Raw genomic sequence first — 16,309 nt, forward strand, 5'->3', positions numbered from 1 at the left:
TCTTACTTTCTACCAGACATAATATACCCCTCTATACAATTAATTCACTTTTACGATGAGATAAATAGTGCAATTTTACATATAGTAATGTAAAATTAGATAGATACCTTTAGATAAAGGACAAAAACATAATTGTGCTTCGCAAAACACCTCTCAAAACCTCTCCGCTTGGTTCAAGTGGTGCTGTCGCTATTCCCATGATGTTTGTTTCATCAGTGTTACCCGCAGGATACCCGACTTCTACATGGATATCTCCTTCCACTTTAAGAGCTCCATCTTCTCCCTCATCGGCAATTTTACTCCTACCAACACCTACTGGATCTGGAAATGTGACATCAACCTCCATGTCGATAATCCCTTCTATGGTTCAATAGCAACAAGATCATCAGTGTGACTAATGAGAAAATCGGGTTTTTGAATTGCAGCACCTTGCTTCATCTACGTCCGCCCCCAGCACAATTTTTTTTTAGATGAGTACTTAACGTACGCTATAGAAGGAGGAAAGAGAAAGGTAATACGAGACCTCTTGATAAGTGTGTGTTTATCGCATCACATCCTCACCAACTGCATTAGGCAGTTGTTTCCCCAGCATAATATTTATAAGAACAAGATTCTTCAAATGACTGGATTATTTTTTCATTTTCCTTTTTTTTTTTTTTTTTTTGGTAGAAATGACGGATTGAATGTCTTTTGAAAATTAATTGTAGAGGAATGAGTATGGGGTTTCACGATTTCTGCAAATAAATGCTATAGAAATATCTTCGATTCAATGACAATAAAATTTTGAGGATTGATGTCAATGTATAGCCTCCAATATATAACCAACAAAGACCCAAAATATCAACTATAAAATTACTTCAAAATAGCTGAAAACTAACGTAAGCAGAACTATTGTTCCTATACATATATGCGAAAGATTACAATTAATATTGTAATGGCCAATAGGCCGATGAAGTTGAAAAAATGATTACAAGCAGCTTTGCCAAAAACAACCGCTGCTGAAAGATATTATTGTAAAAAAATTTGATTACTTTTACTAAACCATTTAAATAAACCTTGAAATTGATTAATATGTACATAATAAATTTAAATCATTCAATATTAAATTTAAACATATTTCAATAAAAAAAAATATAAGTTCACACTAAATGACTTCAAAAAAAAAAATTATAAGAATAATAAACAATTCAATTCAATTTTAAGTTTATATCCATTTCGATAAAAATAATAAAAAAAATACCATCGGATAAAAAAATAAAAACCATAAAAAAAATTTAAACCAACATTTTATTTTAAAAAAAAAAATACTTGCACTAAAACCGAACCTTTAAATTAGATGTATACGATATACCCAATGCCCCACGACTCATGACACTTAAGCCGTTGCCAGAGCACTTGCCAGTTTAATAAAGCCCACAAAAATAATTCAAAATATTGACCAACCGAAAATTAGATTTACCTTTCAGACTAACATAAGGGATAATAAAAGTTCCATTCCAGAAAAGTTTTGCTAAACCCCTACAGATGGAAGCAATGAATTTACAATTAGTGTTCGGTCATCACATCAGAGAAACAAACTTATATTTTCTCATAGAACATCCATTTGGGTAACCTCAATAGCTGTGAAAGATGAAAAAAGAAAAGGTAACAACTGTGTTTGGTACTCGCTAAAATGCTTTGAGTTACAGAACTACGATACTACATATATAGTTCTCACCTAAATCTACTTTCCAGCTGCCAATTTGCTCTAAACTTCAATAACAATTACATAGTGCGAAAACAGCACCTCCACCACCACCACACCCCCCCAAAAAAAAAAAAAAAGAAAAACAGCAAATCTTCTCATGCATTGAATTCATTGAAATGGAGCACTTCCAATTAATTGATTGAACAAGAATTCATCCAAGTCCACACCACAGTCATCCAGTTGACCAACTCCCAGACTTTTGAAGTAAATAGAATTACCACACTTCATCCAAACTTCTTCCATCAAGATGGCACTGCAAGAATATTATAATAAACCATAAGAACCTTACACGTTACAAAATGATAGCACGAAGCAGAAATTTTTCTTCTTGATTAAGAAAGTAATAACTTGCATTCATAGAATTGCATTAAGATCTAATTTGATATACCCATCGAAGTTTCAAGTGAAATAATACTGGATGGATACATACTGTAAGTAGATGTATCGATCTGCTCTGGAAGTTCTTTTATGTCCACTTCAAACCTCTCTTGAACCTGCACTCAAACCAAAAAATTGAAGACCTACAGAGAATTCCAAAACATGACAATGCAGTATGTTCTAACAAGTCTAACCTGATTGAGAACATCAGAGTCGGAAGCAGATGAGACGAATGTAATTGCAAGTCCTTTGGTACCAAACCTGCCAGCTCTGCCCACCTGTTAAGAATTTGAATAAAGTATAAACATGCTAAGTGACAGTGATTTACCAAAGCTACATAGACGTAAAAAAACTACCAAGGGTTGAGGACCTACCCTGTGCAAGTACGTGTCAGCAGAATCTGGCATGTCATAGTTGATAACAATGTTGACACGTTCAATATCTATTCCCCTGCCCACCAAATCAGTAGCCACAAGAATTCTTTTATGCCCCTCCTTGAAACCCTTGTAACGTGTCAACCTGCAAGAATCATGTTATGACACTACAGCTCAGAAAATATTCGGAGTACAGAACTAATACTGTGTGCAGTTTTAAGGCTTCATGTTTGACCCAGACATCCTGAAGAGCTTTTAGTCAAGGCACATAAATTCAGGGGACAGGGATAGGCACACCACTTGTATGTGGTAAACTAGCAGGCGGCACCGTGGCACCAATGAGAGGGCGTGGGATGGTGTATCATGCAAGAGGGGCAGGGAGCCCTTTCAAAACTGGGAAGAGAGAGAGAGAGAGAGAGATACAGGTGGGTGCTAGCCTACTGTACACCGGTGTTGTGCCAACCTTTTCCCTAAATTAAGATATATGAATATAGGCAAAAGTTCAAAAAAATTCAGAAACATAAAATGATGAAGATGCCACATATTAGACAAGAAACAACCCCTACAATTTTAAACTTCTTCCAATAAATTTCTATATATAATTAATAACAAGAACGCTACTTATGCATAAATATGCAACACTCAGACCCCCCCCCCCAAACAACGAATCCCAGCCTGGCCTAGATAAGCTTTGTGAAGGGTGCATTTGATCATTGTGAGACTAAGAATAGGGGCACATAGGGTCTTCCCATAGATCATAACATGTCAATAGTTTAACATCAGCACAATAGTTGTCCACTTTTTATACTAACAGTTTCCAATCTACAATCCATCAAAAAAGAATGTGAAGTCTAATAAAGTTGATAACAGATTGAGAGTGATGGGAAACATGGCTATAAAGTTTGAGCACCAAGACCGTTCAAAAAACTAAAACAGAAAAAAAAGGCACCAAGGGAACTGCCAAATGGAAGAGATAAAGCCACAATTTAGGGGATGTCCGTTTCACATTCATTGAAGGGAACTCAGTCCTATACTTTCTAGAGGAGTAATACGAGTTCCAACAAGTGGAATCCCAAGAATAAGTAAATAACAACAGAAACCCCCAAATCCCAGAAAAAATGCCTACTGATGAACAATGTTTGACTTAATGATCATCAAGCTTTGCAAAATACATAAGTTACCAATGTCAATCGAAGTAGCACCTTCATATGGTTTAATCTTAAAGAAAAAGCATGCAAAGTACTCCAAATTGGATCATATACATGCCAGAATTATTTTACCAAAAAGAAAAAAAAATGCATGTCAGAATTATCTCATTCTTATTCGAAAGGGAGAAATATTATACCCCGAAAAAAAAAAAAAAATTAGCGGACTGCCAGGTTAACATGGAAGAGAACAAAAGGGGCAACCAGTTGCAGAAGTAAAATAAGGTGAAACCTCAAAAGAGAGCCTGAAATACTCAAAAGAGTTGTACAGCACCAGCTTCATGAAATCAAGCTTTGGACACTAAAAGTTTGGGACAGAATATTGAATGGATTAAAATGAAAAAATATAGGCTACTAAACATTAACAAGGGAGATCTCCACATGATTTTTAGTACTTTTAGGAACATAATAAGGTGAACTTGGGAGATCATGAGGTGGCTTTATTTGGAAAGAAAATGTTCTGCAGCCAACCTACCAACCTAATCAACCATATTCAACGATGTAGCTGAAAGGTGCCCAGATTCTGAGTCACAATTCTGCACCAAGGTCAGCATCTGATGCAGTACTGGCACATCAATTGGGTTTCAAAATGGGTCCATACCTGGTCCATATTATGGATTTATTTAATTCCAATTGCCAGCCTATATTCTGCCCAAGGATATCCATCGAGCCAGCCATATTTAGAAAAGAATAGCTGTCGACTGCTGATTTGGAGGAAAGAAATCCAGGTCGACCAGCCTTATTTTGAGGACTATTTTCCAGATTTTTTTTTACTACCAAGCTTGCCCGTTTGGGAGGATATCAACAGTTAATGGAGACCTATAGAACTGCCAAGAAAGACCTACACATGGTCTTTATTAACCTGGAAAAGGCTTATGACCGAATCCCTAGAGAGTTAATCTGGCAGATATAATTAAAGATATGTATAATGAAGTGGTGACTATTCTGAGAACCAAGGGTGGTCAAGGGAGTGAGTTCCCCATTAGTATTGGACATCATCAAGGATCAGCTTTAAGCCCTTACCTATTTGTGCTTGTAATGGATGAGCTGACCAAAAGCATTCAAAGAGAGGTTCCATAATGTAGAAGTAGGTTGCAAAATAACTACCCCCAATGTATTACAGCCCCGAACCCCATATCAGATAAGACTCTTTAATTAGCTCGACAAAATCAGAAGTAAAACTAGGAAAAATAAGGAAATAAACCATAAATAACCCCACAGAGTAATAGACAAATCAGCAACAAAGAACCAGACAAAAACCCAATTGATAGGAGAGAGAAAGTGACCTGCGATAGGACAGACAAGGGATACCTGCGGCTAAGAGCAGGCAGCTCAGATTGGCCTCAAATTGAGGTCAACTGTAGGCCCCAGTAAGGGTATAATAACAACCCCCAAATATGGAAGATTTCTGAGTCTCTGACGGCTGGTAAAGGAGATAAACACTTTCTTGATTTCAGACCACAGAGAAACAAATCAAGAACTCCAAGAACAACATCTAGCAACTTTAGTTGGGCTCCAAGAATGGATCGAGTGGTCCTCCTGGAGAGCAGAACCAGACCCTAAAAGGGTCCGCAGATCAGACCTTAGGTGCGGCAGATGTGAAGATCGATTGGTCTTCATAGGGGCTTGTCTAAGTCTGGTCGATCCTGGTATCGATGGGTTTGCACAGATCTGAGCTCTTCTCCAAGTTCTTCAATAACAGTAACATAAACAGCAAGTAATTATCAAAAAAACAAGAAGACAGCAAGAAGAATGTGGGTGGGTGGGTGGGGTGGGGTGGGGGCCCAGGCATCTCACCCACAGCCATCTCGGCTGTTTAAGAAATTGAGCGCAATAATTCTTTATTCAAATCTGAGAAATCTGAGTACAAGAGCTCCTCTATAAATAGAGGTCAGAAACTAGCTACTAGCAGTCACATTAGAACTAGGAGTCATACTCCTACTAGGACTAGACTAGATACCTAATTGGAATAGGTAACTAACTAGTTAATTAGCTACTAGCCACTAATGGGCTGATTACAATTAAATCGATGGCTACTATGGGCCTTATTGAATAATTTAAATCGATGGGCCCAATGGGCCTTATTAACTAATGAAATAAATTAATATACAAATAACCACTTTAAAGTCGAGATCGACTAGCCCACTTTGGGCTGGGCTCTCCTCCTGTGGAAGTCCATGATGGATGTGGATCTACATCATTCCACGGTGTATGTTATTCGCCGATGATATTGTACTATTGGATGACATAAAAACAAGACTCGAGGCTAAACTGGAGCGATGCAGATCAACCTAGGAATCAAGAGGCTTTAAAATAAATAGAACAAAGACTAAGTATATGATGTGTAAATTTAGCCATACTATGATGGATAATGACATGGTGACTACTGAGGGGAGAGAGATACCACAAAGTGAATTTTTTAGATTTTTGGATTTATCATAAATAATGAAAGGCGATATAGAAGATATGTCACGCAGAATTAAAGTGGGATGGACGAAGTGGAGAAGTGCGACCAGAGTTTTGTGCGACCGGCGTGTCCCTATAAAACTTAGAAGGAAAAATTTTATAGGACAGTCTCGTTGACAGTCTCGGCAACGATACATGGTGCGGCATGTTGGGAAGTTAAGAAGTGACATTGAAAAGTTGTGTAGCAGATATGAGAATGTTAAAATGGATGCGCAAGAAAAATAAGAAATATAAGGTAAGGTACGAAAGCATTAGAGCATACTTGGGAGTTGCCCCAATTTATGATAAACTTTAGGATAGTCAATTTAAACGGCATGGCCATGTTCAACGAAGGCCATTGGATGCACCAAGAAGGAGCTGACCTGATCCAAATAGAAGGATGTAAAAGAGTAAGGGGCAGGCCAAAAATGATAATAGGAGAAGTGGTGAGAAAAGACTTGAGCAAATTAGGCCTTGCTCCAAGTATGGCATCGAATAGAGCAGATTGGAGGTCCAGTATCCGGGTAGCACACCCCATCTAGTTGTATTCTACTCCGTTACAATTTCTGTGATTTGTTTCCTATCACTTTTCATTTTCTCATTCCTTGCTTGGATCCATGTAGCTGACCCCATTAAGTTGGGATAATATCAACAGTTAAGGGAGAAGATAAAATTCACAAATCTCATGTGCCCCATGGAATTTGCTTGTCTGTATAAAATCCATGAGGCAGAGGGATTTCAAGAGTCCAATTCTGGTCTGCATGGAGAATATTTAGGCATGGATTTTAGAAACTTTTTGACGGCTTGCAGGAGAAAATATCTCCTCAGGTTTTGAAGAGTTGTGTGGGACTGCAAGAAGACCATTCCAAAAGAACGGATGCCTTGCATGGAAGACCAAGAAGACCTTTTATGTCTTAGTTTCTATTTTATGTTTGGTATTTTTCTTCTAGCATGCAATGGGTGCCACGGATTTGTGTTTGAACCGACCACAACCGAAGTCGTGGCTACTTCAACCAAAAAAAAGGAAGACCCCCATTCAAACCGAATCAAGTACCTCACCTCATGAAGAAGTTTTTTCTGGGCTCCAAACTATTTTAGTTTGGTTTCGTTTCATGTTGCTAAAAGCGGTCTTATCAAATGAGGAATCAGATTGCTCCTGGTGTTCGACTAGTCATTAATGGTCGGCTTAATTGGTACCCTTTCGGCATGCGCTATGAAAACTTTCATTTTTAGCATCTGATCTTCTCTAGAGAAGACAAAAACGACCAGAAAGAGCAGATGGTCCAACAACAGAAATTCTTCTTTTTATTACTTCCATGGCCGTGAGTTCATGTCAATAGGATCCTATTTTCTTACAACCAATTAGGTAGTTAATTAGTTTCTAAGAAGTAAGCAGTCCACGGTTTCCTATTTTGTAATTTAAGTTACATATTAATACAAGAGGGGGTGACCACTCCCTACGATTGAAGTTATAAACAAATTACTTGATCTGGAGATCCCCGCAAGGCTGCTGGAGACATCACTACACCCGGAGATGTCTCTTGCAAAGAAGAATTCATAGAGAATTTCCCAGAACCCTAGTCCATCCTACCCGACTGATATAATATAGAATTCACTCTCCGCAAGGTCGAATAGTGGCTGACCTTATTTGTATGTGCATCCACACAACAGGCACATTCCAAGATCTCCCGCAACGATAACCCAACACATGGTTTACTGACAGTAAGGTGATTAAATAAATGGATCATAGGTTGGTTGAATAGTTAGTTCGGCTTAGGCGATTAAAAAGAATAAAAACAATGGCATCATATTGTGACTCTGAGAGACAGATCTGTGGGATGCAGAAGCCCTAGCGGGAGGCTAGGTTGGAGTTAGGTGAGAGGCCTCCTCTGCACTTCAGGTGGGAGGCTTGAACATATCTTTTTCTTTTGTCTTCTTCTATTTTCTTTTCTTTTCAGTTTCAGATTCATTATTTAGTGGGTGAAAGATCCTACTGTGGAATTAGACCCTAGCTTCCTAGTTAGGTATTGGTTCTACAATACCATTGAGTGCTTAAGTATGCAACGGTCATGGAAAACTATGCCAGATATATGCAGGAACAAAGTCCTACAGAATTACAATGGGATGTTTTGCGGGAAAAAGATTTTAAGACGAGTGAAGCCAAGCGAAGAGAACTGACTGATGTTGGCAATATGAAATAAGTAGAACTGACATGAACTAAATGACACATCCAATAATTAGTGGGACTGCTAAAGATTAAGGAAAACAAAAACAAAAATTTGACAACTCAAAGCTCATCCCAAGTAGATCTGAAAAATTATAAAGCCGACTTCAACAAAATTTCTAAACTGGATAGTCCAAAATATGAACATCATTGCCTAAGAAATAAACACATAAAAGAAAACTTGCACTTTCCAATATCAAGTTTCAGCCACATTTTCCTGTGTTCTGTCATCTGCGACTCTGTTCTGCTACTTTTTAGTTCAACATAGTCGAGTGGGTTCAGCAACTATCAAAAAAGACATCCAAGATATTCGTATGAGTTTATGTAATGCTGCAAAATACACCACCTCCAAATCATTGGCAGCTGATAACTGTCTAATCCAACTCCGGACTAACCTTGAATGCAGTTACTGTTAATTTAACAATCAGAGCATCTTGCTGACTGCAGTTGTTAAACAATCTATCTGTCTTCCCTAGATGGGGCATTACCTCCTCATAAAGCCCATACCAAGGCCATATTTTAATCTAGAAGCAAAACCAGCCACATTGCGAAAATACTGTGACAGAACCCTTGCTCTAAAACTAAACTGATGCATGAGACCTATTCAGCCAGCGTTAATCGAAACCAAAGCCTAAAAAACAAGGAAAATATGAATTTATATGGCATAAACATGTCGAAACAGAAAATTTAAGATTCTGCAAGGTGCTAAAAGATCCAAAACATAGCAAGAAATAGCAAAAGAAACAAAACATTAGGAGAAAATAGATTTCCAATAAGAAGCCTCCTATGGAGCTCCCCTAACAACAAAGAGCTCTCCAGTATTCCACCGAGAGTCATAACAAAAGGTTCACTTTCTTCTAATTCAGGAAAATCCATTGATAATAAGGTGGTTTGGCCATGTATAATAAAGAATATATATAGAAGACTCGGTGATATTAGGCAATCAAAATGGTAAAATCACAAACAGAAGGGCGAAAGGCTGAAACAGACTACGTTTGAACCAAATGAGAATAGAGAAGAATAAATATAAGAACAAAGATTATAGCAGCCAACAAACAGCACTCGGCATGAATGGAGTTGATAATTTAATAACCTCTGAGGAAGGAAATCTCAAAGGCCAAGAAAGTTAAATGCGACAACTTCAATGGAGCTCCAAAAGATGCAGTATTATGGAAAACAAATGGTTTATTTCTCAAATGAAGATGTCCAGAGAGGCAACGGAACAGACAAGCACATTATAACTCACAAACATGTTAAGTAGCCAAAGTTGTTTAATCAAGAATTCAATAAGTAGCATAAAAATATATCTCAAGGAAGAAATTTCGGAAACAAGGGTTCAACCACAAAGAGCTCTTGAGGAATCCACCACGAGTGATAATAAAAGCGTCCACCTTCTTCTAACTTGGGAAATCCATCGATAATAAGGTGGTTTGGCCAGGTGTAATAAAAAATATATGTCCCAAAAGCGAGTGATATTAGGAAATTAAAATTGTTAAAATTACAAGCGGAAGGGTGAAAGGCTGAAACAGTAAGTTTGAGCCAATGAGATAAAAGATTCCAGTAACCAACAAAGTGTACTTAGCATGAGTTGAGTTGATAATTTAATAACCTTGGGGGGAGAAAGTCACAAAAGCCAAGAACATTATATGCAACAACTTGAGTGGTGCTCCAAAAGAAGCAATGTTATGGCATACAAATGGTTTACTTCTCAAATGAAAATATCAAGAGAGTCAAAAAAAAAAAAGGAGAGGAGAAGAAGAAGAGAGATTTTAAGTGCATTATAGCTCACATACATATTAAGCAGCCAAAGTTGTTTAATCAGGAATTCAAAAAAGTAGCATAAACAATATATCTCAAGAATGAAAATTGGGGAAACTAGGGATCAAAAACAAACAATGTATGTCGAAGAAACTACCAAGATGAAAGGGGTCAGATAGAGCATAAAGAGCCTTAAACAAAGCATATGAACTACAATTTCAAAATAATGAATGCCAGCAAAAAGACTCGACACAAATTTAATTACATAAGCCCACTCGTGAGGGATATTGCTTATTCTATAAGATGTGTTTGGTTGTATAGAGAAGACAACATGTGCAAAAATGAAAATCGGGGAGAGAGTGCAGTGAAGCGGAAAACAAAAAAGATACATTTTCGTGCGATGATGTTTGTTTGTGCTGAGTGCAATGGTGGGGCCTACTTTTAAAAGGTACATACACACTCACAAGTGGGTGGAAAAAGAAATATCCCAAATGCACTCACCTAGACACCACGACATTCAAACAAAAAAAAGCGTAGGTAATTGATCAAAAAGGGAAGTTTCCACATACTGCTCTCACTGGACAACCAAATACAACCTTGGGGCCTATGGTTCTAATGCTGGCATTCAATCCATGCAATAACTAAGTGCGTTGCCTAGTTCTATTTAGACTGGTCTAAAAACCCTGGATATTCTAAAAATAAGAGAAAATTCCCACACCAGCTGCACATTTTGCTGAACAGCTGTGCAAATAGGTGTATTAGAAAATTACGAATGTCTGGCCAGAGGGCCAGTGTTTAAAACATTTCACATCAGTGCAGTCAGTACCATTGTTTCCTTGAATCATATGTGTGCACGTGTGCAAATTGATATCATGCCTTTGGTTAACTGTTCAGTTGACTCCAATGTTTTAACCGTGAAGGAAGCATCATGTGGCACTTAATTCTTCCAAATTGAAAAATATCAGCCAAAATGGCATCCAACATTTAGAATCATTACCACCAGTCAAAAGTGGATTCTTAAATAACAGATCAGCTCAATTGGCTCAGTAGCACTGGTAAGAAACTATTCATTTCTCATAGCGCAGGATAAACATAAACTACTTCTTTAACAGAAAAACAGGCAACACAAATAAACCAAATAGTCAAACATGAAATCAGGAGAATGGAACTATTAGTATACAAAGGAACTCTGTATGACTGTTCCTAACCTTTCCTCCTGTGACATCCCAGAGTGGATGCAGATAGATGGAAAATTGCACTCCACGAGTAACTTGTTGAGCTCAGCTGCTCTACTCACGCTTTTGACAAAGATCACAACTTGATTGAAGTCCAAGGCATCAAGTAGGTCATTCAACTTGCGGTTTTTCTCCAGCTCACTCAATTTAATGTAATGCTACAAGGAATTGCAGAGTTACACATGAGTTTAGGGAATCCAGCTTAAAGCAAATCAGAAAGGAAGATTTGCATGATTTAGAACACCTGTACAAGACCATGAAGGGTCAGCTTGGCTTCATCATCCACGTAAATTTCCATTGGCTGAAAGGGAACAAATGTCACATGAAAGCAGATTAGGAGCCCTTCTGAAACTAATTCAATCCAATACAGAATAATGGAGGAACAATTCTCGGCCCAAGATTCCATTCCTCCCGATTAGCAATAAAAGACCCCTAGTAGAAAACTATTTTCAGCCAATGACATGTAAATAAGTGTAAATCCTGCACTTCCAGCATACAGGCAACTCATACTGCACTCGGATAAGAACCCCAACAAAGCCCATTCCCCCAGGGTGGAAATGAAAGAAAAAGCAAGTGAAGGAGGAGGAGAAAGCGGAGGACAAGAAGTGCTAGCCTAAGAAATCAGATGTGGTTAAAAAAAAAAAATACAAACGCACAATGGGAAGGAAATCACGAGCCCAGGAAAACCAACACACATGACACATTTCAAAAATCTGAAGGACTATAAGCCTCAATCCAGTGATTCCCACACCCTCTGGCAATACTTTATCAAGCTTCAAGCTCCAAACTACACTTCCCCAAAGGAACATCATAGCTAGGCACAGATAAGCATGGCAGTTCCAAGATCATAGTGATCATTATTCCTGGCATATCTCTTGCAGCAAACTGGCAGTACGAAAATATTGACTTCTAAATTTGAGTAATACTGGCCACAGGTCATTACATCTTGCATAAATCTCTTGCAAACAGGGCGAATCTCCTTGCTGAGTGTTGCTGAAAACATCATGACTTGCTTGTCATGTGGGGTCATCTTGAAAATCTCTTGGACATCTCTTCGCATGTCTGCAAAACACACACGCACATCCATGATAAGAGATAAGAAACATAACCATAGTAACAAACAAGAAGCTTCAGCTTCAACGTCAAAAGGATAAAGATGAAGATGGTGATGACCAGAGTAACGACGAAAGATGTAAAGAAAGAAGGGTGGTGAGAAAGGAACTTTAGAATCAAAAGGATAAAGATGAAGATGGTGACGACCAGAGTAACGACGAAAGATGTAAAGAAAGAAGGGTGGTGAGAAAGGAACTTTAGAACCTTTTAAAAAATTGAAAAAAATAGAAACGTACCAAGTGACTCAAGCATCTTGTCACATTCATCAAGAATAAAATGCCTGACATTCTTCAACGAGAGGTCCTTTTCTCTTGCTAGTGCCAATATCCTCCCAGGTGTTCCAACAACAATATGAGGGCACTCATTCTTCAGTAGATCTTTGTGAGTTTTGATGTTGACGCCACCGTAGAAGACAGCAACCTTGATATCTGGCAAGTAGGTACTGAATCTCTCGAACTCATGACAAATCTGCAGTCAATAGTGGACAATTACTTGGTGTAAATTATAACATAGACATCAAGGAACTTCTACAGAAACAAAAGATTTTGGGTCAATCTTGAAATAAGAAGCAACAACAAGAATACCATAGTCTCAGAGACACACCTGGTATGCTAATTCCCTTGTATGGCATAAAACAAGGGCAGCAACTTGACCTGCAACAGGCTCAATTTGCTGCAAAGTTGATAGGACAAAGACAGCAGTTTTCCCCATTCCAGATTTTGCTTGGCAGATGACATCCATTCCCAAGATAGCCTGAGGGATGCACTCATGTTGCACTGATGAAGAACCAAATAAAATTGGAGTGGAAGAACCCTCAGTAACTAAAAAAAACCTTCCGTTTCCTTTTAATGGAAAGGTTTACCAAACCAGTTTCTGTATCAAAATAGTAGTATGGAAGTAGTATTTTACCTGGAAAAAAAAAAAGCAAAATCCTTAAGAACAGGAGTTGACATGTAATCAAGTGTATAAAGCAGAAAAATGCAATGTCTCTGATGTTAGATCCAACATTAAAATATGACAGACGTGAATTGTCGGACTTATTAAACAGATCTCCCCCAGAAGATGATTTGGGAACTCCACAAGTACCAAATATTTTGCCTCACAAACATTTATTAAATTAGTTTGTCACCTAAATAATCTTATCAGTGCACAAAAGTGATCAGAGCATTACACTTGTATGTGCATGAAGTCATGTCAACTGGCCACAATGACAGAAAAATTATGCCATCATTTACAACAAATTCAGTGCATCCTGAACTTCACAGAAAAAGGGAGCAGAGATTCCATGTGCATTCAAATAAATCCTAATGCTGTAATCAACAAGATGAATCTAGGATTTTTTGCCTTCTGAAGGATGCTCGAATCCTGAGTCAACAATTGCTCGCAGAAGTTCTGGCTTCAAAAGAAAATCCCTGAATCCCGAGCTGTGAATTCCGACATAACCCCTACACCACAAAAGATTGCAAGACAAAGAGGATTAGATGACTGTATCAATAATAGTATCTCGAGCATCAAAGCAAAAGCTTACTTGACCAAACTCTCTTCCTAGAGCAACCCCAAGCATTCATATACAACATACATATGCCCTAGTTTACTAGATGATAGACAAGGCAGCAGTCACAAGCTTCAAAATCACATAGCACAACACTCACACCTCATCCAGAACTCAGATGAGGGCAAGAACAAATACAGAGGCATTAGACTGAAATAAAATGAGAAATTGACACAGATCAGACCATAATGAAAAATGATAAAAACTAATGGGGGAAAACCTATGTGGAATTATCAGACAATATAGAATGTTTCAACATCTAACACTCTTTAAGAATATAGTGCTGAAATCGAATTTGAGGAAGGAATGTAGAACAGATGTTGGTCTACCAAACAAAAAATATGAGAACCATCTGGAATTATCAAACAATTAACCATTCCAGTAACAAAAGTAGAATTGAAGTAACGTATCAAGTTATCAACATAAACACCGAATCCTTGATCCTTTTTTTTTCTCTTTCTTTTAGGAGGGTGGTGTTCAACAATTTCTAGAACAAATCCAGCACAACAATCCAAGAGTTCAATCAACAACAACTCAGTGTCATCCCAACTAAATTGGGCTAGAAACATGGATTCTTGCCTTCCAAACAGCTCTATTCGAGATCATACTTGATACAAGGCCCAAGCTATGCATCTCTTTCCTCACCACTTCTCCTAGGGTCATTTTAGGCCTACCCCTAGCTCATTTAGTTCCTTCAATCTGAATCAAACCACTCATATCCAAAGGCCTCCGTTGAACATGATCATGCCACCTCAAGTGACTTTCTAGTAGCCTATCATGTATCGGAGCTACTTCCAAATCAGCTCTAATGTGATCATACCTTACCTCACCCTTTCTAATTTTGCCACACATCCATATCAACATCCTCATCTCTGCTAGACAGTTTATCTACATGATGCTTCTTAACAAACCATGAGTTCAATAAATTCCACAATTACTGATTAAACAACACATGCTTTCCGGACCAAAGATCATCAGCAAATCCCAGCTACACTATTGCACTGACGTGCAGAAGCCATAGAAACAATATGGAGTATACCCATTTTCTATAACCGTTTCTCAACTATTCATCCATAGTATACCGGAAAAGTAAACTAAGATACTTGACCACTCATGGCCAAAATCATGCGAACTTGACAAAGAGAAAACTTGCTTTACTAAACTGGAATATTCCCAAAAGCAACAGACTGTCAATGAAACTCTTAATATTGAACTACATGACTCTGAAACAGCTAAAAATAGCATCTTTAGCCACAGAAATTAAGCAACGTACCATCCAGGATTCTTAACGAAATCACAAAACCTAATCCCTATATTACAGAAATCCTGAGATCTACATGGAAAAAATTATAATAACAAATGAACCACAATAAACTACAATCCCACAAAAAAAGAACGGAAACAGCAAAGAATTACTTCTTCACCGCTTCACCGGCGCCCTTGGCCGAGACGGAATCCTGGGCCTTGTCTTCTTCTTCTTCGTAGTCGAGAAGCTCTTCCTCATAAGCATCGGTTTCCTTGGTTTCTCCCATTCTAAACAAACGGAGAATTAGGGTTTTAGAGTTCCAAAGGACTGGAATAAACTACGGGTAGGGTTTGCATATCTGCGTAAAAGCTTCCGCACTAATTTACCTTTGAATCCGCGAGAAGATTATGACAGAATGTCAGGAATTAAAGCTTCTGCAAGGAAAAAATAAGGAGAAAAAGAAAAGATAAAAACAGAAGAGAAACAGAGAAGATAATACAAGATATCCCCTCACAGCTTTGAGTAAGAGATTCGGAGAAGATGAGAAAGGGGGAGAGAGGGAGAGACGGCTAGGGTTTTCAGTAGTGACAGGAATAAAGTGTAGGTATGACCAAAAGTACAAATTTACCCTTTTAGTCCAGTTTATCGCAATGACAGGTTTGTTGGACAATAACACCCTCGATAAATATAAAATTGACAAAGTGTCTCCTCGTCCGGTCTGGGTAGTTTTGACCCAGGATCCGACACCCGGATATAGGACCAATGCTTTCGCCACACCTAGGGCACTTTTGATAATGGTTCACGACACAAAAACAGCAGAAACGGCTTTTCACGTTTTCGAAAATGAAAACGGTTTTTTTTGTGTTTGATAAACCAGTTTCTCAAAAAGTTTTTTGCAGACCTAATGCTACTAAAAAACCCAATAGTATCATCGGATACCCAAAAGGGAGAAGGGATTCGGTTGCCTCTTTTTAGGTTTAAATAGTTGAGAGATTTATCGGGCATAACAACCTTTTTTTCTCTCCAATTCGT

General features: G+C 38.1%; 1 protein-coding gene and 1 long non-coding RNA gene across 2 annotated transcripts; both read right to left on the reverse strand.

Moving 5' to 3' along the window:
* Positions 1-1,473: 1,473 nt before the first annotated feature.
* Positions 1,474-15,871, reverse strand: LOC122068336 (DEAD-box ATP-dependent RNA helicase 15-like). The gene is made up of 12 exons (XM_042632211.1): positions 15,664-15,871; positions 15,448-15,564; positions 13,824-13,924; positions 13,083-13,255; positions 12,716-12,947; positions 12,310-12,428; positions 11,611-11,667; positions 11,340-11,524; positions 2,500-2,644; positions 2,320-2,403; positions 2,178-2,241; positions 1,474-2,000 (listed from the first exon to the last, which is right to left on the reverse strand). Exons 2-12 carry the CDS (start codon positions 15,561-15,563, stop codon positions 1,990-1,992), a joined length of 1,287 nt encoding a protein of 428 aa, XP_042488145.1. The 5' UTR covers position 15,564; positions 15,664-15,871; the 3' UTR covers positions 1,474-1,989.
* Positions 8,372-11,333, reverse strand: LOC122068353. Its single transcript, XR_006137095.1, has 2 exons — positions 8,769-11,333; positions 8,372-8,658 (listed from the first exon to the last, which is right to left on the reverse strand). It is a non-coding gene; the product is annotated as an uncharacterized LOC122068353 (long non-coding RNA).
* Positions 15,872-16,309: the final 438 nt, after the last annotated feature.

The sequence above is a fragment of the Macadamia integrifolia genome, chromosome 2 (genome assembly GCF_013358625.1).
Source record: "Macadamia integrifolia cultivar HAES 741 chromosome 2, SCU_Mint_v3, whole genome shotgun sequence".
NCBI lineage: Eukaryota > Viridiplantae > Streptophyta > Magnoliopsida > Proteales > Proteaceae > Macadamia > Macadamia integrifolia.